This window comes from Halichoeres trimaculatus, unplaced genomic scaffold (genome assembly GCF_033239565.1).
Source record: "Halichoeres trimaculatus isolate MK-OKI-2021-1 unplaced genomic scaffold, fHalTri1.1 fHalTri1_scaffold_11, whole genome shotgun sequence".
Taxonomy (NCBI): Eukaryota; Metazoa; Chordata; class Actinopteri; order Labriformes; family Labridae; genus Halichoeres; species Halichoeres trimaculatus.
Genome location: NW_027437189.1, coordinates 12,612,680 through 12,635,292, shown reverse-complemented (window position 1 = coordinate 12,635,292; position 22,613 = coordinate 12,612,680). Strand labels below are relative to the sequence as shown.

Genomic DNA, 22,613 nt, shown 5'->3' with positions numbered 1-22,613 from the left:
GAAGAAAAAAACGATCTGGTTGCTGATGATCTCATTTTACTCTGTGGGTCATGAAAAGGTATCAGAGTAACACTCCTGCAAAATGAGTTGAACTCCTATGAGTGTCTTTATGGACATATTAACATTTAAATTGAAAATTTCCTATTTAAACATTAGTGTTGATGGTAAAGAGAAACAGTAATGTCGCAGCCAGATTAGCTGTAATGAGATCATAACACGACTTGTATCAGATAGTGTGAGAGAGAAACAGGTAAACAATTAGCTAAAACTCACTTTAAGCAAAGTAGAGCTACAGAGTCAGGTCAAAGTTTACTGTGAGTTAATTCCTCTGGTTTTGTCAAGTTGATTTGGGGTCATAAAGATACTGATGTAATTATTATTGCTTGAAGCCCTTTGTAGTAGTTTGCCTTACACGTTGTGGTCTTGTTATCCACTCTGCAGTGTCCAGGATTTATTTGAAAGCAGGATATTTTGTTTGACATCTTGACCTGTCTCTATGTGTGATAAATGTGTGTGTATGTTTGTGTGTGTGTGTGTGTGTGTGTGTGTGTGTGTGTGTGTGTGTGTGTGTGTGTGTGTGTGTGTGTGTGTGTGTGTGTGTGTGTGTGTGCTGTCTGCTATCTTGCCTTCCAGCTTGAATCACCCCTTGTTGTCACTTTCAGATCCGGCAGGTAGTGGTGCTGTGCACGCTGCATGTTTTGAACCTCCGAGTTGCTTACATGCACCATCTGGGAAATGAATTAATCTCTTGGTATTCGGCAACAGCATGCGACAGGCCAGGGAATCTAAAGCCTCAGCGGATTTCTCTCAGCAGTGTGAAATTTGTCACATGGAGGGGGTTCACTCCAGGGGAAGAGCTGCAGGGCCTTCTTCTCCTCCTGACAGTCTTCCCGCCCTCAAAACTGCACCAAAAAGTGACAGGAGTCCCACTAATGAATTCAGTCATTAATTGAGGCTTGTCCCACCATCTTTGAGTGGCACGTGTATTTTAGGACTATGAAAATGAAAGGTGAATGATGTAGGAGAGAGTCAAGGTGCTTTTCTTTCCTGCAGGAGATCCTGCCCCAGAGTCAGTGTCTTTCTTTTGATGTATTTTTACTAATGAAGGACTTATTCCTTCTTTCCGGGGATACAGTCCCATGTGATTAAAGCAAAGCTCGTGTCTGGCAGCGATGACTCGTCCTGCTGTCCAGTTTCCATCCCTGTGCAGATCTACTGTATGAGCAGGTCCCAACTCATCCCCCTGAGGAGCTCAGCTGCTGTATTTCAGCCACTCAGATGTTGAATCATGGAGCTGTTCCTAAAATAAATCTTTGAGTACTCCATTGTGCAGCTGAACTATGAACCATGTGTTTGCTTTACTAAGGACTGGAGATGCATGCAAGTCACGCATGCAATAACATTTCTGATTGTGTGCATCTGAGCCTGTATGTGTAACGTCACTTTCACACATTACCCTAAATCTATATGTACTTACAGGCTTCATCTTCACATCGCACACAATGTTTCTTACTTATTTATGAGGCTCTTTCCTGGGCAGCAGTCTGGCGGTTGCGCAGCCTCCCCTGCACAAGTGGTGTCCATTTTGTCAAGCCTTCACTGCACCTCAGCATCACTATTTACAAAGTAATGACGGACTCCTTAGATCACAATTATTTTATTTCATCCTCCATGGACCACTAGGGGAAAAGAACTTCAAACTTACTAAAGCATCATCCAGAATTTCATTAGTCAGACCAAGACAGTATCGATTCCAGTCAGTGTAAATTATAAAACAGGCAGGGTGAATGTGCAAAGTGAAACATGCAATTTCAAGAGCCTTCTGGGGCAATTACTGAGCTCCTGTCAGGTGTCAGGTGAAGAGCTGGGTGACAACCTTTTGACTCTCCTGAATATATTTTCTCGCTTCTGCTCCAGGCTGATCACAGCTTCTTTTCTCAGTACTGAATGTCTTAGAACATGCACTGGGAAGACATACACAAAAATACAAATAAAGTGTTTCTGACTTGAGAATGGCAGAATTACTAACTGATCAAAGAACCATCTACCCATTGTAATCAGAAATATCACCACAACCCATTATGACTCATTGTGTAATCCAGAGCTAATCTTCAGTCTTACAGGGCAAACATGCATCTGACTTCAAAGACTAATTTAATCATGCCCTTAATGATGATCACTGCAGTATTGCATGGGCAGCACTTAGCACTAATCTAAGGGATACTTGGGGGCTACTGTGCTGACAAGTTGCTGAGACTGTGAAAATGAAGCATTCAACACCTGAGCTTATGAATTTTGCTTCATATTTCAGTCAATACAGGGTCTCTGTTTAGGACAAAAAATTATATTCCAATTCTGATTTATTGCCAATGGAGAAACATTTTAAGAAGGCTTAAAAAAGCACAAGAGAGTACTAGGAGTGTGGGGTTCTGGCGGCACTGAGAGCAATTGTTTCCTCGTGCTACTAGCTTGTGTACATGCTGTGTGTTCTTACTCTATAGAGAGTCAAACTGGCTTCCAGAGTGTTCTCTTGTCTTGAACTCTGCTTGAGAGATTCCCTGGAAGGATTTCAAGTCACAGACACAAATAGATAAATGTCCACTTAAAGGATTTTAGTATTTCTATTCGACTCTTTGCTGATGATGCAGTTCTGTTGTTACAGCGAACTCATGATCTTAAGCACCCAGAGGGGCAGTTTACGGTTGAAATTAAAGAAGTCATATTTCAGATCTTGGAAGTTACTCCCTTTACATCAAGACTGAACAGCTGTATCTTGTCAAAGAGTTGAGGTATCTCTGGGTTTTGTTCATTTATGAGGGTAAAAAAGAGCCTGAGATAGACAGCACTGGTGAAGCGTCAGCAGTAATGTGGCTGTTGCACCAGAACCATTGTGGTGAAGAAGGAGCTGAGCCAGAAGCAAGGCTTAGCTTAGCTGGTTGATCTACATTCAGCGCTCAGAGAAGGTGGATGAGATTATGAATAAAGGCAGCTGAAATGAGTTTCCTCTGTAGGCAGGCCGGGCTCAATCCTAGAGAAAGGTTAAAGAGCTCAGACATTTGGATGGAGCTCAGAGTGGAGCTGCTGCGCTCTCTTTCTTTGAAAAGATTCAATTTATGTGGTGCTCAGATCTGATCAGGATGCCTCCCGGGTGTCTAACTTTGGATTACTTTTGGTTTGAATTTTCTTCTTGGCATTTTGAGGCTAAAGCTGTCACCATGTCTGTTGAGGGAGGCGCTCACACATCTATTGTGATGGCTGGACATGCAGTGCTTTTCTGTTACAGTTATTTATGGGATGTTTTTGACTTTGCACTATTTGAACATTTTCACATTCAGTGTGTTTGTTCTTGTCCTGCAAACACACACTTACTTTACTTGAGACTTGGCTTAAATTGATTGTGCAACAACTTGTATTGAAATCAACTGTTTGGCTGATGGCTGATTAAACAGGCTGCTAGTAAATTTTTATTAAAAATTCATTGTTGTACATTTTGTATTTGTGCTAATCAAGTCTCTGTTACAATATCTTCATTTTGAGTCCATAAACATTTTGGCTAAGTCTGGACCTGTCCCCGTAAGGTGAGTGTGAATAGTTTAATAATGCATAACCAACCCCAAAATCAGTTTGAAATAACTTTTATTGAATGGTTTATATATTTTCAATCAACTGGTCATGCCCCATGAGGTTTACCCTCGAGCAGGTGGCCCAGGTTTGAGTCCAGCCTGTGGCCTGTTTCCCACATGTCACTCCCCACTCTCACCCCCTTTACTGCTCTATCCACTGTCCTCTACTCCATCATTAAAAGCATAAAAAGTAAAACAAAACAAAACAAAACAAAACAAAACAAAAAAAAACTGGGCACTCCAATATGTGAAGATAGAATGTTTGTTTCGTCATATATTAAAAGTATGATACATTTGATTTTGACGTGCCCCTCAAAGACTTAAGACTTGAGACTGGACTTTGGCTTGCAGAGTGACTTGTGCCCTTGTACTCTGTGCCATAATGCTAGGGTCAGATCAGCTCACCACACTGGCTGAGCAAAGGAGCAGTAACAGTAAACCGTGAAGCTCAAAACTAAGAATGAAAACTGAAGCCCACCTTACACTCCTCTCAACTGTTGTCATGGAAGCACTTCTGCAGCCTGAAGGCAGGCACAGAGAGGCCAAGGAGAAGTTTCTTTCCTTAGGCTGTCAGACTTTTTTACCTAGGAGACTGAATACTCAGCACCGATATCTGCTCCGGTTCATCAGAATTTCTGTTTAGGCTCCTGGGTTAGCACTCAGTGTACTGCCAGCATATCCTTCATCACCTGGTCAAAAACATCTGATTTGGTTTCAGTTTTGTGTTCATTTCATAACATAATCTATTTGATTTAAACTGGTAAAACTTGGATGGTGTGAAAATTAACAAAAGTGAAGTCATATCAATTTGTATGCCCCCACGAGCTGGCTGCAGTAAACAGGAAGTCACAAAGCTCACCTATTCCATTGTCTGTGGGACATAGGTCAAAATTTACAATCAAAACCACACTTTTTTTTTTTTTTTCTCAAACACTATTTCAATCCCCAACGTTGGTTCTCATCAGGCTTCAGCTTTTGTTAATTATTTCATACTTGGAAATAGGGGGTGTAACCATAGGCTGTAAAAAAAATGGACCTCATCTTGCTTAGCTCAGGTGAGGTTGCCAGGAAAACTGCTCCCCCTGGTGACTGGCTGCAGTACAAGTAAAAAAATCCAGCTCTCCAGTCATTCCAGATGAGCTGTGGTCAAATTTTACAGAATGAGTACGCCTTGTAGAGATGTTTCTCACATCAGATTGTAGTGGTGATTTGAAGATATTATTTGGCTGTCTTGTATTCAAGTTCTCTTCTTCCGTAAAAGTTTCATTTTCAGTAGCTATAAGAGGTTAAAAACAAGGTTTTATGTCACGTTAAATGATGATCGACTAGCTGCCGTTCTTGTTTATTTTTTTTCAGGGATTGTAAAATATGTCAGGATGTAGAGTCAGGAAGGGATTAGACTCTTAAAAACAAATAATAATTATTATTTTTGTCACTCGGCTCCACTCAGATTCTCCCATAGTCCCTCACAGTCTCGCAGCGCAGACTCTGGCAGGAATTTTGGCTTCAAAACCGTACAGTGGCAAATGGCGGAGCCACACTGTCTACTCTATATACAGCCTATGGGTGTAACACCCTGACTGAAAGCTCTGTTGACAAATGAAGGGATGAAATGCTAACACAAGAATCAGTTTAATCTCCTGATTCAATGAATTGCAGTTTGTATTTTGCAAGTGGCAACCTCCCAGTTTACGAATATGAGACAATGCAGAAGTGCTAAAATCTGCTGTTTCTCTCGTGTCCGCTTGAGGCTGGCTCTAGAAGTACCAGGAGTCACATACACACCAAGCCAAAAAAAGAGCCATTTTCAAAGCAGAAATTAACCTATTTACAGCCTGGTTCAAAAAACGTCTCCTGTCTGAGTTGCTAATTTTACACACACTGTATGGGGGGTGAATTTTTTTCTAACTTGGTAGTTCAGAGGTTATTAAGATGTTAATCCTGAGCTGGACCAATCAGAGGCACAGCTCCGGGTCACTTGAGTGACAGGCACCCTATAGCTGTACGCAAAGCCCTTGCCACTACCAATATGGCCGCAATAGCCAATGTGCTTCATTTTCCGTTTCAGAAACAGACGGGTGATGTCGGCGAGACTTATACGTTATTTTATACAGTCAAAGGTATTTTGTCGTATTTTGATATCTTAGCTTCACTTTCATAATAGTAAAGATGTGGAGTCAGATGTCCATCTTTATGTACAGCTGGTGGTTCACTCACATTTAAAACAAGACAAACAAAAATAGATGAGATAGAAAGAGAGGGAGACAGAGGGAGAAAGAGATTAGATCAGCCTTCACTTTTGACACACAAGGATTTAATCCATTTAACCCTGCTGTCTGCCACTTGAAGTGCCCTCAGCTGCGGCGAGGCCTCTGCCCCTCTGACAGGCCCAGGGGCTGTTTACCCCCTGATGTTTACTCAGCTGTGCATGACGAGAGGGCGCGCTGCACTCTGCACACAGAGCACTGGAGTGATCTTGCTACTTTCCTCCGTAGTGATGGCCTCTCTGGCTGTCTGCGAGTGTGGGCTCTGCAAATGGCTGGCACCAGCAGGCAGACAGGAGATTTGTAGGCGACAGTGTTGATTGCAGGGACATGAAGGGAAACAGCAGATTAGAGGAGGTTCTGACATCCCATATGGATCTGCTGCACATGTGTGGGAGTGTGAAGAAGAAGAATTTAAATTTTTGTCAAGCCTCAGGATTGTCAAGCAGTGAACGTACCTTTAAGCTACCGTCGTCCTGTTAAGTTTTATGTAATTATATTATAAAAATGTGCTGAATGAACTGCACCACTCTACTGGTAGTGAATGTCTTAGTCCTCCAAGCAGCCATTAACCACCTTACTCACTCTACTTCTGCTCATTTGGGGGAGGATAGGAAGGAGCCAGACGACTGCCAAAGCCTCTCCAGCACATTGACCAGCTCTGATTGAATATGAACTGACAAATCTAAGACATTTATGTCTCCCATCTGAATTCAAGAGACCATTTCCATTTTTCACTGAGACGCATCTTCACTGAAAGTATAATTTTTCAGCAGTTATTTAACACGGCCTTTCAACAAAAAAAAATGTCCCTCTCTCTTCATTTATTGCAGACAAAGGCTGTAGAAATTACAGAGACTCTTTCTTCGAGGAATGGTTTCCTCACTGTGCAGCTACAATTCCACCACTATAGACACAAAGGTTTGCATTAAAGGAACAATTAGTTGTCTCAGAGACTTATAGTGTCCTACAGGCTCTGCTGCCTCTGTTTATCAGCCACTGTTTTGTTTTGTTTGGCTGTGAATCTCTTCTTGTTTTCTTCAAAGGTCTCTCTGTATCTAAGTATGGTTCAAGTATGCCTCACTTATCTAACTGATATGAAAACAACCTTTCAAAAGATCTCCCTTTTTGACAATGTTGACTTTTGTATTTTCCTTCTTTTCCATATTAATTAATTGATCAGTACTTGCAGCTGCTCTTCTTCTAGCCAATTAAGATTCAGTTAGGAATAGTGTACAGTGAGCAGGTGCTAATACAAAATAAAATTCCAATGGCATGAGACAAAGCCCTGACACAAAGTGATATTTTCAGGCATTAGCCAAGAAAACAAGGTATTGTGTTCTTGAAATGATGTTGTCACACTGTCAACATGAGGAGGTAAAATCACTAACTGAATAAATGTGCTGGGCTTTTGTTGACAGTTTGATTTGAAGTGTGTAATCTTGTTGCTTTTGCTATCTCGACATGGCTGGTTAAGAACGCAAGTTAATAAACTTTTGAAGTCTGCAGCAAGATTTTGCATATGATTACTCAGAAAGAACAATATACTGTTTGAGATTAAGCCAGTCATCCCTGGCTGCGTTAGCCTGTGCTAAAACAAAAAGTGTCTGATTTTCTGGAGCACATGAGTCTTCAGATGCATAAATTAGCGGCTCAACCAAATATGCAGTTCCAACTTGACATCAGCCCCAAAGAGGTCTGAATATCATTATCTCACAAAAAGCACAGTAAAAGACAAAGCTTACAGATTTATTTGACAAGGGTTTGCATTTTTCTTCTCCTCTATCAAATCATCATCATCAGTGATCAACTGACAAGTAGGCTCCCTTAGCTTTTGAGCGATGAAACACTTTTTGGAAAGTCATGAGTGTTTAAAAATGGAACCCTAAACCCTAACCACCCTGGCTTATTACCTAAACCCAACATTTAACACATTTAACACAAGTGCACAGGTAAAAAACTAGATAACATCTGGTTCTGAGGGACACAGGAGGCTGAAGCTGAGTCATCTTACATGCCTGCCCCTTTAATTCTTTTGTGATCAAAATTTAACAGCAAAACAATCTTTGTAAAGTCATGAGTTTCAACATTCAGGTCATTTTGGGCATGTGTGTTAAAATCTTGTTATGAAATATGGAAAGGAATGTTAGAACAGTCTCTTCTGCGATTTCTCCTGACACTTGAAACCAAATTTAAATGTTAATATGTCTGTACTTGAACTAAAGTGGGATTTTGTAGGAAGGATTTTGACTTGTAATGGAGCTTTTTAAAATTTTTATGGCTACTTGCACTTTGGTGAAATATTTGATTCTTCCTCCACAATTGAAGAGGGTTATAATTTATCAGCACAGGCTATAAATACACTCTTCATCTCTGGATGTTATGTTCTTGTATTATAACACTGAAGTCGGTACCATTTAAGCTTCAAGAGTTCAGATTTAAGTTCTGACTCCAGTTCTTATCAATTCTTTATTCTTAGTCTGTGGAGAGTAAAATGTCCTTGCCACACATTACATACATTTTGTACATTTTAAACAAAAAAATGAACATTATTGGCAGATATGTTTATCTTCTATGGACTGCAAAGTTCTCATCGAGGTTAAATCCTGAAAGATTTAATTGTCTGTTGGAGGAAAAAAGTAAAATCCACAAATTTCAGAATTTCTGACTGGTATTGGATACCTAAGTTTTTATAAGAGCTGCCTGATTCAGTCTTTTCTGCAGTTTTTCCTTTTGTTCTGAAAAGGTCAACATGGTCTCGATTTTTATAACAAGGCATCACTTTGAGGCATTTGTAACTTATATGACTACACACCTCCATTTTTCTTCATGTGATATGCTCTCCCTACCCTTCTCAGGTCTCCTGAGGTGCTCCTCACCCGGCGCTCTGACGCTATCGTCTCTGAAGGTGATAGGTACTGAGAGCATGGACGCTTTCTGGGAATAGAATGAGAGGGGATGAGAGAGGAGGAGGTCTGTCTCTACTGGCCTGTGAAATATTCATCAAGTGAAGCTGGGGTGGGTGGGGAAGTGCAGCAGGAGATGAAGAGGAGTCCACAGGGGAAGGAACATCACAGTTTAAGAGACACAGGGGAGGGGGGTAGAAAGGTACAGAGCAGGAAGGAAAGAGATGTAGGACGGAGGAATGTTTTCATTGTGTGGGAGCAAGAAGCTCAAAATCCCACATCTGAAAGCTGAAAATTCCCTTCAGTGAAGGAGGTTTTGTGATCTCTCATCTATAAAGCACCAGGTAAATCAGTCAAGTGACTGATAAAAGTTTCAGAGAAACATTGAATTTTAACTTTGAGCTAATTTCTGACACATACACTGAAAATGTTGGGCTAACAGCTCCTGTAAGCAGTTTTCCCCTCTATTTTTCAATAACGTTCAGCAGACTGGACGTCCGGACTGATTAGGTGATCATTACACAGCACTGGCCTACAGCCTGCATTGCTTGAAGGTGCCATCCAGCAGTCAATGCAGTGGACATCATGGTCTTGATTTGCATGATCAATTCCCACTCATTATTCTGACTTTGACCTTTGGAGAAAATACAGGAGCTGAGCCTCTCCACAATTTACAGCCCTCCAAAAAGATTAAAATAGACAATATTTGACCTACTGTAGGTTTAGATTTTCACTGCGGGGGGCGGGGGGGGGGGGGGGGGGGGGGGGGGGGGGGGGGACACCTATATTTAAGAAAAGGTGAAACAAGGTCGGACTGACACTTTTATTTTGGCCAATCTCTAATCTCTAGAATAGAGCGCAGGATTGCTAAAAACTGCAGGTCTTCCAGTGGTTTGAGCTTGCTAAACTTCAAAATGTTAGCATACTGATGTCACTCCCCTGCACTGCTGCACAACACTTCATTCTTACAGACTTGTATGTCTATATCCTCAAGGTCAAATGAATGGCTAAAGCCAAAGATGGTTACAGAAATTTTTCAAAAAAAAAAAATCAATGTGTTTTAGATTTTTTACAAAACAAAAAAAAGAGGAAAAAATCAAATTCATGGTAGTGAAAGAGAAACGTTTGAGGTGAGCAAAATAATTTAAATTCTTGCTTACGCAGAAGAAGGATTTGTATGAATCTCTCCTGTGTCCTCTCTCGCTGCAGTTCACTTCTACCTATTCCTGTTTTTCTCTTGTCTTGACTTCTTAATCTTGATGTCCAGTGAGTCAGGGGCTGACTCCCCGTTCAAGGCATCATCATTACACACACACACACACACACACACACACACACACAAACACACACACACAAACTCAAACTGCACTGTGCCTCCGGCTTTCAATCCCCTGCCGATAGTTTATTTTCTCTCTGGACTGGCTCTCTGCTCCATGCAAGGCTGGTTATTAACGTAGTGAGTCAGCTATTCATTCAGAACTGAACAGACGAGGGGGAGACGTTCTGGCTTTGATGCTTTAAGCCTGTAATTATTTTAACCTTCTGTGCTGAGAACACAAGTGATTACACTCCAAGATCAGCCGTCACAAAGCATGAAGGCTTTTATCAGTCACCTTCAAAACACTCATAAATTTATGCTAGCACTCACTCTTTGTCTTAACAGATAGTGTAAACTTATTATGGTAAAGAGGGGTAGTCATGGCCCCAGGGACAACAGGAAGTGACATTGATGAAAAAATACAGAAAATTACTTCTCTAATTACGCTCTATAAAGACCATTTTGGAGCTTTTTGACTTTAATTTGGAAAGGACAGGCTGTGAGCGAAAGGAAATCTGGTGTGAGAATGCAACTGGGACTGCGAATCAATCCCAGGTCCAGTACATGGAGGATTGCAGCTCCTCCATACATGGGGAACCTGCTTTATCAACTGAGCCAAACCTGAATCCCAGTATTTCTTTTCCTTTTTTTTTTTGTTAATACATTCCAAATTATTATTATTATTATTATTATTTATATACATTTTTATTGACTTTTTAAATTTCAACAAATGAAACAAAAACAAGGGAAGAAAAATTATTTGTAACATTATCCGATATACATAGGACGAAAATAAACGGAATTTAAAAATAGACATTTTTTCACCATTTGAGTTAGGTTAATCAAAAGCAAATAAGAAAATGAAAGGTTATATTTATAGTATTTATTAAACCAGAAACAAAATAATACATACCGGGTATTTATGACAATGATTTCAGCAATAGACACCCTAAAAACCAATATAAAAATAGTAGTAAAAAGTAGTATTAATTTGTATTTCATTTCTTAATCATTTATTTGTTTATTTACTTAAAGGGACCATGCACATTAATGAACATTACAGCACAGCATCCATGTTGTTATGCCAGAGTGATGCTAATTTTCATCTGTAGGCCTTGACAGGTCAGAGCAGTGTTTATAACAATAATAAAAGATACAAAGTATAGATAGAAACAAAAGTCCTGATAAAATAAAAAAACAACAAAGTCCAATAAAGCATTTAAAGTGGTTTCTGTACCATAAAATGCCACTCATGGAGTTTTTCCACACAAAAAGTTGCCTCCAACTGTCTGATCCAACATTCTAATAGCCCATATCACACAAGTAAACATGCACACGTTCATACCAGTGATACAAGCAAATACACACACACACTCACTCATGTAAATAATCCACACAGAGTGACTACAGACCTACAAAGATTTGATCTATAAAAAAAAAATTAAATAAAATAAAAATAATAATAATAATAATAATAATAATTATTATTATTATTATTATTATTATTATTATTATTATTGTTGTTATTATTATTATTATTATTATTATTATTATTATTATCATCATTATTATTGTTGTTGTTATTATTATTATTATTATTATTATTATTATTATTATTATTATTATTACTACCATTTTTGTTATAACTATTATTATTATCATGAGGGATAAGGGCAGATGTTTTAGTTAAGCTGCTCTTTTTAAAAAATAAAATAAAAAAATCGTTTCCCCTCATTCTTGCAGTTTAACTTTCTAATGGAAAATTTTTGTACGTTCATGGTGTCGCTATGTAGCTGTTGTAGGTTGTCACTCATCCACCTTTGTAGGAAACACTTTCCAGCCCAAGACAAGAGCTTAAAATCAGTTTGACTCAGAGACAGTGTTCAGTGTTAAAAAGTCCTGGTTCTTTGAAAACCTTCACTGAGAAAGTTTCCTTCAGTCCCTGCGCTATGTTACTCCAAAATGTAGAAATCTTGAGACATTCCCAAATGTAAAGGAAGTGTGTCTCAATACTTTTACATTTACATACCTTTAAGGCACAGAAGGAGGATCTGATTGTTTATTTTTTTTTAGAAGAGGCATGAGGGCTCTGTGGAGGATCTTGTCTTGGGTTTCTCTCGTGCAGTTGCAGATAAAGGTCAATTTGGCACAAAATATTCCTTCATCCAGCAGTCTTCAATAAATTCAGCACCAAAACAATCATTCATATGCATTTTACATTATTCCTCGCCATCTCTATGCCATACTGGTGGACCTGTTAGCATTTTGCTGAAGCACTATTTTATCAAAGCTCAGCCTCGCAGAGCTGCTCGCCTGGTCAGAAAATGTTAACTCTGTTTAAATGAACTCTGTTTATTTTCACTAAGTTCCTTCATGTGTGAAGGCCAAGAATATTTTTCTGGGTCAACTGAAATCATTGTCAGATTAGTCCTCACTACACAAACAACACCAGGCTGCTAAATATGAGAATATTTTAGTTCCAGTCTCTGTCTTTGCGAGCTGTTTCATTTTAATAGCATTGCTCAAAGATATCTGTTTAAATCAAAGTGTGTGCACTTAAACGAGATGGCTTCAGAGCCTTAGAAAATATTCTGATAAAACAACAGAGCACTAATGGATTGAACTTCACCTGCTGAGGCGTCTTTAAGCAGCTCTCAGGTTACAAGACTGAAGACTTTGCTAAATGGATCGGGGAGTGCATGGATTTGTGATTGAAGGATTCCTTGGAAGACTAAAGTCGCTCTTAAAACAAACATGAATAATTATGTGCATAATGATTAATTACAGCTGAGCTCTGGTGAGTGCTTTTCAATACTTGAAAAATTGTGTGTGAGTGACATTTCTATTGATCACAGGACTCTCATAGCCTGTTAAAACCTCAGCCTGGAGTTCTGTATCAAATCCTACAGGGGAAAGAAAGTGCTTCGTGTTTTATTGTACCACAGAGGAGGGAGAGAAGCATTTTAAGTGTGCAGATGCCTCTACTCCTGTGTTACTTTCCCATTCGTCTCTACACGTATATTTTTCATGTTCCATATGATTTCTGCTGCAGAGAGCTTTTTTTCCATATGTTCATCATAACTTATTCATTCAGCATAAAAAGCAGAGCAACTTTCTGCATTATAAATGTATGTGTTTATTCTTACCACCTCTGACTCATTATCAACTATTCAACAGGAGGAACAAAGCTGAAGTCACCTGACATCATCTCACTCCTGTTTATTGATCAAGATCCTCGAGAACATCACTGGATGTAAAGTTAATGTCATAGTTGATTTATTAATGGAGGACAGTTAGAGCTGCCAGTGTCTTATCTTTCACATTCATGCTGTTATGTGTGGGCAGAGCCTCAGAGTCAGCAGGATCAGGTTTTACAGATGTCAAACTAGAGGTTACCCAGTGGGAGTGAATGTTTAGTGAAGTCAACCTGCAGCTGGGTCCATGAAAGTTTGATGACAGCTTATGTTGTGTTTACCGGATGGTTTCTAGCTGCTGAGTGTGTTCTGTATGGCATGACCTGAAATATCACAACATCTAGAAATGGATTACTTTAAAGCTTTTGAAGAATTTCACGGTCCCTCAAGGATTCTGTGAAACGAAGATCTGTGTAAGTTTTTGTATTCATTCATCAGTTTCTATCCCTCTATCTCTCCCTGTTATTCTCTTTAAGTATTCACCAAACAGGTTTTCCCACAGGCTCCATCAACCAATCATGCTGCTGCTGCTAAACTTTTCATTTGTTCTCCTTTCTTCTCTATCAGTTTTCTGTTTCAGCATAGATTTTTTAGACCTTCCTCCCCACTAGTCACTTCAACTCATCAGAGCCAGGTTTGGTGTTTTAGATGTCTACCCTCCATCACATCTCCCTTTGTCTTTCACCAACAGGCTCTATCGCAAGGGACAAGTCCAGAAAAATGTCTTGTTTCAAGATATCAAAAGACAAAATTATGCCAGAATAGCTTAAAAATCTGCAAAAGTGGTAAAAAAATATGTTGCTTATTAGTTTCTTGTATACAGACATTATCCATATTTCAAGAATCTTGAAAAGTTTTTTTTTGCTGACCCTAATGGCACATATTTTTTCAGCAATTCAGGCATCATTTGTCTTTAAATACCTTGAAATAAGATGATCTTCAGGTCTTGTCAGGCGAATGTGGTTCATATTAGTCGTGTGCTAAAAGGAATTCATCATTCCTGTGGGTTGTGAAACCTCAGACCTGTTGATTCCTAGCCTGGCTGTGCTATCAGTTTGTTGTTATAGCCAAGTTAAGTACTTTTTTTTGGAAAGTCATTTGGCATTTTTAGGTGGTTTCCGTGTACAACTTCCTGTCCTGGTTGATCAACTTTCTGTTAATTGTTGTGTCACAGCTTAAGTATCTGGTAAAATTAAGAGGCTTGTGTATCTGATGCGAGGCTGCACGGTGGTGCAACGGGTAGTGCGGCAGCCTCACAGCAAGAGATCACCTGTTCGGTTCCAAGCTTGGCCGCTGGGCTTTTCTGTGTGGAGTTTGCATGTTCTCCCCATGCATGCCTGGGTTCTCTCTGGGTACTCTGGCTTTCTCCCACAGTCCAAAAACATGCTCACCAGGTTAATTGAGCACTCTAAATTGTCCCTTGGTGTGAGTGTGTGGGTGAATGGTTGTCTGTCTCTGAGTCAGCCCTGTGATTGACTGGCGACCAGTCCAGGGTGTACCCCGCCTCTCGCCCAATGACAGCTGGGATAGGCTCCAGCCACCCGCAACCCTGAACAGGATAAGCGGTTAAGAAAATGGATGGATGTATCTGATGCAAAGAGCTGCGACCTGTTGGAGCAGAGACAGAGCTGGACCATAACAGAGCAAATCCAGCAAGAGTTGACACATTGAGTTGAAAAGCAACCTAGCAGATCTGGTCCTGTGACGAAGCAGAGTAGTTCTGGGGATGCACCTGGGTTGTGGCTGCAAAGTAATAAAATGGTGCAGAAAAGGAAAAATATGTATATATTTAGATTATTTGTGACTAATCTTTTTTCAGGTGAAAATAGTTTTGAAAACATCATAAAACAAACATAATAAATCCAGATCCTGATCCTGCCATTAAAAAATCCTCTGGGTTCAAATCCTGCCTGTGGCCTCTTTCCTGCATGTCACTCCTCACTCTGGCCTTGTTTCCCACTCTGTCCACTGTCCTCTATTTCATAAAAGGCATTAAAACAAAAATCCTGACATCTTTTCACCATATCGCCCCCCAATGGAGAAGAAGCAGAGTTTTCAGATGTTATGCAGCACATAACACTGCAGAAAACTGACCTCTTATCATCTGAGACAGTTGAAGGACAGGTGAGGTTTTATTTCATAAATCTGTAATGATGACACAAGTATGTTTGACTCCATCTAGTGGCTGATGTTTCCAGAAATCACTAAAAGAAAAAGTTACCAAATAGATCAATCATGACTTATTTTAACAGTCAATAAATATGTCAGCACCAATTGCATAAGTTGTTAGAGGCAGCTATGGGACTGATGGAGTTCAAACCATAGCTCCTTTGGGTGTGTGTTGTTTTCCTGAACTTCCAAAAGCTACTTCACTCCCTGACAAACAGTTCTGGTGAACTTTCTGACTTCCCAGGTACGCCTGAAACAAACATCTCTTTCCACAGACACATTAACTCTTGTTTGTTAGCTTGAGTCTGGCTGTTAGCGCATATATTTTAGTGGCCTGTCGTGCCTTTTATTTGCCTTTCTCGATAGCGCTGAATGTTTTCTGCGGCTCTGATTGATGTTTGCTTTTACATCCAGCAGTCTCTTGATAGATGGCCGAAATCTTTAAACCGCCCTTGGCAGGACCCAAACTCTTTCTCAACAATTACTTGGTTGGTTTGTTCTTTCTAATCATAGATATGTCATTCTGTGCCATAACGCTGAACAATAGCCCGCTCCGAGCACTAGCAGCTACACTCTCTCTCTGTCTCCTTTAATTGCATCCTTGTTCCTCCTTGCTCTCTCACTCTTTCTTCCTCCAACAGTTGTGACTCAAGCACTCTAATGCAGGATGAACTCTGAAAATAAATAAGCTACACACTGAGATGTTTTTGACTAGGTATAGTCAGACGCTCACTGCTATCTCATCATGTCATTTGTGCCTCCGCTGACTTCCCGCACAGCTTCATTCTTAACATCTGCGTCTGGGCTCTTCTTAGAAATTAAGGCCACATTCTTCTCGGCTGGGATGCTTGGTCTCCATGGTAACATCAAGTCTATTATGACTGGCATAAAGAGCATGAGAGGGGATGTTAAATCACCAGTGTGTCAGTCTCAGTCGCCTTACTGGGTCGATTGTGTAACACAAAAACCCATGAGAAGACTTCGTTTCCCTCTTCTTGTTTCCCCCGTTTTCTCTTTCGGTCACACTTCTCCTTCCTCTCGTACTACCCCTCTCATATCCACACATACTCACACGCATTCTCACACATTTCAGAAACTGAATCAAACACTGACCCCCTGTGGAACACACTGGTAAGAACCCTTTGCACTCCCTCTTGTGTATTCCAGGTTTTCACTCGTTATGGGAAGTGTTACACCTTTAACGCTGCCGATGATGGACGCCCACCTCTCATCACCACCAAGGGGGGGATGGGTAATGGCCTGGAGCTCATGTTAGACATACAGCAGGATGAATACCTGCCTGTCTGGGGGGAAACAGGTGAGTCATCAGTCATCTCTGATTGTTTGTCACTCTGTAAACCAGAGTGTGTGTGTTGTTGTGTGGTGAGTTTAAGTGTGTAAAAGATCCTGTAAGGACTTCATAAGTGATCTTGAAATATTCTCATTTTTATATGCATGTTCGTAATTCATGGTTTAAAATTAGATTATCAGCACAAAAATTGGTTATTCCTAAATGCTATTTCTCAGTATCCATGGTCTAACCTGAAGGCCAGAACTTGAAATGAGAAACAAGCTTTGGCCTCAACTTGAAGAAAATTACTCTTTAGTTTAATTTTGTGGTAACAGTCTAAACACAGGTTAATCTGATTGTGAAAATGTGTATTCCAAAACCACATGCAGCAGTTATTCTGCAGTGGTCTGCACAAACTTAAGAGTCTATCAATAAAATGAAGAGTGAGGTTACGTTAGCTCTGCTTGGTGGGGTTGGAGTTGGTAGATGAGCACTGGTAGGACATAATCAGGATTCTCCAACGTTACATTTTACAGACATGTCTTACAGCACTGAGCTGAGTAACACTAAACAGTCTGCTCACCTTCTGATCACTAAACCATGGGGCAAGCTGGGTTTACAAAGTTCGCTTGTTGTCACACTTCAAACAGAAGCGCCATCTAACTATTACCTTGTTTCTTTGCACCTAGTAAAAAGTTGTCTTGAACAATGAAAATTTATGTTTAAAAGAAGATTTGCTCTTCATTCATTTGCTTCCAAAACAAATGCAAGTCTTGACCAAATTGGTCTCGACAGGTGTCATGTCCTTACAACAGTGGGCTCATGGGAAACAGAATCTTTATCCAGGAAAACCCCACAAATTGCTGATAGTCCTCACAGTGCCTTTCAGCTTGGTATTTGTTTGACAGACACTTTTTCATTGTGTTATACTCGACATATGCTAATTTGTCTTCTGCAGATGAAACATCTTTTGAAGCTGGGGTCAAAGTTCAGATCCACAGTCAGGATGAGCCGTCCTTCATCGACCAGCTCGGGTTTGGAGTGGCACCTGGGTTTCAGACTTTTGTTTCCTGCCAGGAACAGAGGGTAAAACTTTTCTCTCTTAAACTTAAATGTACAAATAAATATAAATAAATAAATAAATAAATTGCAACACCAGTTTGTTGATAGTTTGTGAAAAGCTTACAGTAACTACTAATAATTTAGGATCTCAGTCTGCATCACCAGTGCTGTGTCTCAATAAGGATACTTCATTTAGTACACTGACATGGGGAACACTACACTATGTTTTTATTAGAGCAGTGCCCAAATATTTACAGAATAGTGTTGTCTTAAATCAAACACTGCTGCTTCTTACGTAGCGAATATGACAACCACAGTTCACAATCGTTCACAGGTGTTCTCATATTAATAATTAAAACTGTTATCCATCATTTGATCCATTTCTCCCTCCAATACAAAGCCAAGATGGTGCCCATTGAGTGTGAGCAGTGTCCTGTGTTCCACATTAATTTTTTTTTACCATTTTGAGTGTGTCAGTTGAGAAAACAAAGTGAACTGCTTTCTTCAATACAGTCAGTGTCAATGCACTTGTGCACTCTCAATAGTGAGTGTATATGCAGAAGTAGCAACTTTAGGCACAACCTGGGACGTAGTTGGTGTGTTATTAGATCTAAGAGGCAGTTGCAACATAGTATTTATAAAGCGTCAATTCACAACAAATGTTACCTCAAAACACTCTCCAAAAACATTAAAGGGCCTAGATCTTCAAATGTTATTTCACTTACAGAGACTCAACATCAAGACTAGAAAAGTAGTCTACTCTCATCTTCAACCATCATGAGTTTTGAGACTCAACATCAAGACTAGAAAAGTAGTCTACTCTCATCTTCAACCATCATGAGTTTTGCAATAACAAAGGAAAAACTTCCTTCAACAGGAAGAAACCCTGAGCAGCACCTGACTCATGTAGACTGTCTTCATATTCAACTTCAAAAACTGAAATCTGATTGGCTTGAGGGTGTTTTGCTGTCTATATCTCATAGGGATCACGTGGCTGACTATATCAGTCTGTAACTTTTATGACAGATTGAAATCACCTTCTTCAGAGTTACCTGTTATCTGCTTTAACTCACAGACTGCTATGTCTGATTAGTTTATTACTTTTGTCTGCTGTAGCATTTGTAGGTGTCAACCTAGCTGAGTTAAAAATGTTGCAACAACACTCACCCTAAGGCTCTTTTTCTCCCTTCAGTGTTTATTCCACTGCACAGTCAATCAAGTGAAGTTTAATGAGATTTTCATGCAGTATGATTCATACCAGATTCTCTTTTACAATTTTTCTGTCAGAATTATTTGAACTATACTCATGGTTATAACTTGTGTGATCGCCCGTGATTACCTCTCTACTTTGTATGAATGGTTTTCTTCGTCTCAGAGTTTTTTTCAGTGTCATAGATTAAATGTCCACATCTTAGTGATCACCTTTTAAGTTAGTTTGATTGTTGTGGGTAAAAATGACAAAAAGTATTATAATATGATAGAAGTTTAAATGAACTAAAAGTCTATTAACTTTCTCTAAGTGTGTAAGCTGCATTTATATGATACTGATGTCAGACAGTGTATGCTCTGTGTGTGTTGCAGCTAATTTACCTCCCTCCACCCTGGGGAGACTGTAAGGTGACGGCCATGGAGTCTGACTTCTTCGATAGTTACAGCATCACAGCCTGTCGCATTGACTGTGAGACACGCTACCTGGTGGACAACTGCAACTGTCGCATGGTGCACATGCCAGGTAGGAAACTGTTATATCAATGGTATGCTTCAATAGAAAGGATAATTGTAGGCTCTATTTCAAAGACAGAAAGCAAAGCAAAGTTCAGTGAATATGTTTTTTGCTCTGGCTGCAGGAGATGCACCGTACTGTACTCCTGAGCTGTACAAAGAATGTGCTGACCCAGCTCTGGGTGAGAAAAGGCCTTGTGCACGTTTTGTCTGAATATTTAAGGAACTGATACACACATCATCTCATGACATCTTAAAGCCTCGGCCACACTGATCAGTACAAAGGTCACGCTGAGCTCTGTTGTTTTTCCCTTCACTGCAGACTTCCTGGTGGAGCGGGACAATGACTTCTGTGTGTGCGAGACGCCGTGCAACATGACCAGATATAGCAAAGAGCTGTCCTTCGTCAAGATCCCCAGCAAGGCCTCGGCTAAATATCTTGCAAAGAAATACAACAAATCAGAGCAGTACATTAAGTGAGCATCAGCTGTGATTCCAGTTTGTTTTATAATGCATCATATTTTGTTTGAGCAAAGGGCAACTATTTATTCCAGCTTTGTTTTTTTCAAATGGCAGGAATAATTTGATTTTTAATTCCTAAAACTATAAGAAAGAAATAACATTTCCAAACATGAAACCATGATCAAAAGAAGAAGCACCACACTCAAAATTAATCAGAAACAACAATCAATTTAAGCTTCACTTTAAGTCTTTGGATGAAACTGTGAGTAAACATCAAATAAAGTGTTTATTACCCGCCTAAATTTATGGACGGTGTCAGGAATTATTTATAACACCTAAATGTAATTGTATTTTATTACCTCTGTGTTTTATTGTATTAATTTACCCACTGTTTACACATCAAGCCTTCACTCCCTTCATTTCAGCTGATGCCAGCTCATGATTTAAAGACATATGTGCTTTTATCTGCAAATGACTACATTTTATTGGGTTAAAAAAACATATAAGTCTGTCATCATGCTGATACTAAATGCAAAACAGAGTGATTTAAAGGAGAGCTCAACTATAAACTGAAAGTGAGTTTTGATGTTTCTTCTGACTTTCTCCTTAGGGAGAATCTCCTGGTGTTAGACATCTTTTTTGAGGCTCTCAACTATGAAACAATTGAGCAAAAGAAGGCTTACGAAGTGGCCGGACTATTAGGTAAAAACCTGTTATGACCTTTAAAATGAGAAATCTCTCTTGTCTTTGTAGTAAACAATGTTTTTATCAGTCTCTGTGTTCTTATTCCAGGTGATATCGGTGGTCAGATGGGACTTTTTATTGGTGCAAGCATTCTCACCATTCTGGAGCTGTTTGATTACCTTTATGAGGTGAGATCAATCCTGCTGTTGGTACACGTTTAAGAGCTTCAGGAACAGCTGAGTACACTGAGGTCGTGGCTTCTGTGTTTTAGGGAACCTGGGTGTTGGCAGCCTTTGGGGATCTACATATTATCCTGTATAATGTAGGAAACTGTGTAGGTACAAGCATATAGAGACCGGGGATACTTGCAAAACTATTCTGGCAGCACAATTCAACTTAGGCATTAAATATTTATCCTGGAACAGCAAAGAGAGAAAAACATTAACAACTGGAAACTCTAAAAATGCCAATGCACCGAGTGTTGCTTTACTTTGTTTAGGCTGTGCAAAAAGATAGTCATGCACATGCTCTTTATGTAAACATGGCCGGCTAAGTTAACGCTACATAGATTTCAAATTAATCACACAGAGTAGCTTAATCTCTCTGCACCCTATGCATGTTTGACCAGGCTAGAATAGAAGAAGAGAATGAAAATGTACACAGATGGCACTAAAATGTCCTTTTTATTTCCTGAAGCAGACTCTCTGGTGAGATCATGTTCCCCTTTAGAGATACAGGCAGTATCTCCTCTCTTCCAGCTCTAAATGTGTTATTGTACGCTGTGGAAACAGCTTCTAAACATAATTTAGACCAGAATGTTGGAAGTAAAATTTACAGAAAATAGCAGATTGTGGTTTATGTTGTCCTGCTGTGTTTTGTCCTCTCAGGTCATAAAGTACAAGCTGTGTCGCTGCTCTGACAGACAGCAACAGCATGACAACAGCAACGACCAGGGGACCGTCCTGAGCTTAGATGACGTCAAGTGTCACGTCAGTAACTTCCACTGAACCGCTGCAGCTGTGAGGAAGGAGCTGCTACACCCTCTTGTCTTTGAAGAGTTTTGTAGACTTTGTTCGTTGCAGAACTTTCAAACTTGAAGAAGCAACAGATAAAAAACCCAGACTTTGCCTGTGGGTGTGTTTTTGAACAACAAGGTGAATTCAGTCTGTGGCTGAGGTTCAGGAGAAGCCACGCTTACAGTCAGCGGGGCAGCAGAAACCAGTGACAACTGTGGTGTGATTCATTTAGACGTGTCAGGATATCTGCATGGTCATCTGTGAAACAGCTCTGAGACATAGTAACAGATACAGTAAACAAGGGCATGAACTAAGGTCAGGTCTGTGTTCAGTTGATCAGCGTTTCATATCCCATCTGCGTTGTTCTGTTTAAGATCAGTACGTCTGAACAAAATTTTCATTATGTATATTTATTTTACCAAATTTCATTTAAATGTATAAAATTGGCAGAAGATATTTCCTGTATTATTTTGGGACATTTGCATGAGAGCCCTGCACATTATCTTTAATTTAATATTTTTATCTTTTACTCTTAACCTTGTTTGCCTTGATGTGTCAGTTTTCATTTTGTCAAGCAATTGTATCACTACAGTCTTCCCTTGTTCAAACCTGAGCATTTTGCCAACGTTCTGTACTACCTCATCTTTGCAGGGTGACAGCGCCCTGAAGAGTCCACAAGCTGAGCCAGTTATTCACCAAAAAGATCATCTCCATTTGTAGAATTGTGCAAAGCAGGTTGATATTAAAAAAAAATCTGACATCAAAGCAAGCTAAAAAAAATTAGAAACTGTGAGAAAAAGGGCAGGAGTGAAAACTAATTAATAATGGCTGAAGTTCTGTCAGCAGGTCGTGGTGTTTTGAACTCTTGCTCACTGACAGGGACACTATAATAAAACAGAGCT

The 22,613-nt window shown here is 39.8% G+C and overlaps 1 protein-coding gene across 1 annotated transcript in view; it reads left to right on the top strand.

Annotated features, from left to right (window-relative positions):
- Nucleotides 1–22,401, top strand: part of LOC141799746 (acid-sensing ion channel 1-like) — a 63,984-nt gene extending 41,583 nt beyond the window's left edge. The window contains exons 3-10 of the mRNA XM_074682091.1: nucleotides 16,642–16,792; nucleotides 17,724–17,851; nucleotides 19,409–19,559; nucleotides 19,675–19,731; nucleotides 19,872–20,025; nucleotides 20,622–20,713; nucleotides 20,804–20,883; nucleotides 21,583–22,401. Coding sequence (XP_074538192.1) covers nucleotides 16,642–16,792; nucleotides 17,724–17,851; nucleotides 19,409–19,559; nucleotides 19,675–19,731; nucleotides 19,872–20,025; nucleotides 20,622–20,713; nucleotides 20,804–20,883; nucleotides 21,583–21,702 — 933 coding nt within the window. The 3' untranslated portion in view covers nucleotides 21,703–22,401. The remainder of the gene's footprint in view (nucleotides 1–16,641; nucleotides 16,793–17,723; nucleotides 17,852–19,408; nucleotides 19,560–19,674; nucleotides 19,732–19,871; nucleotides 20,026–20,621; nucleotides 20,714–20,803; nucleotides 20,884–21,582) is intronic.
- The last annotated feature ends 212 nt before the right edge of the window (nucleotides 22,402–22,613 follow it).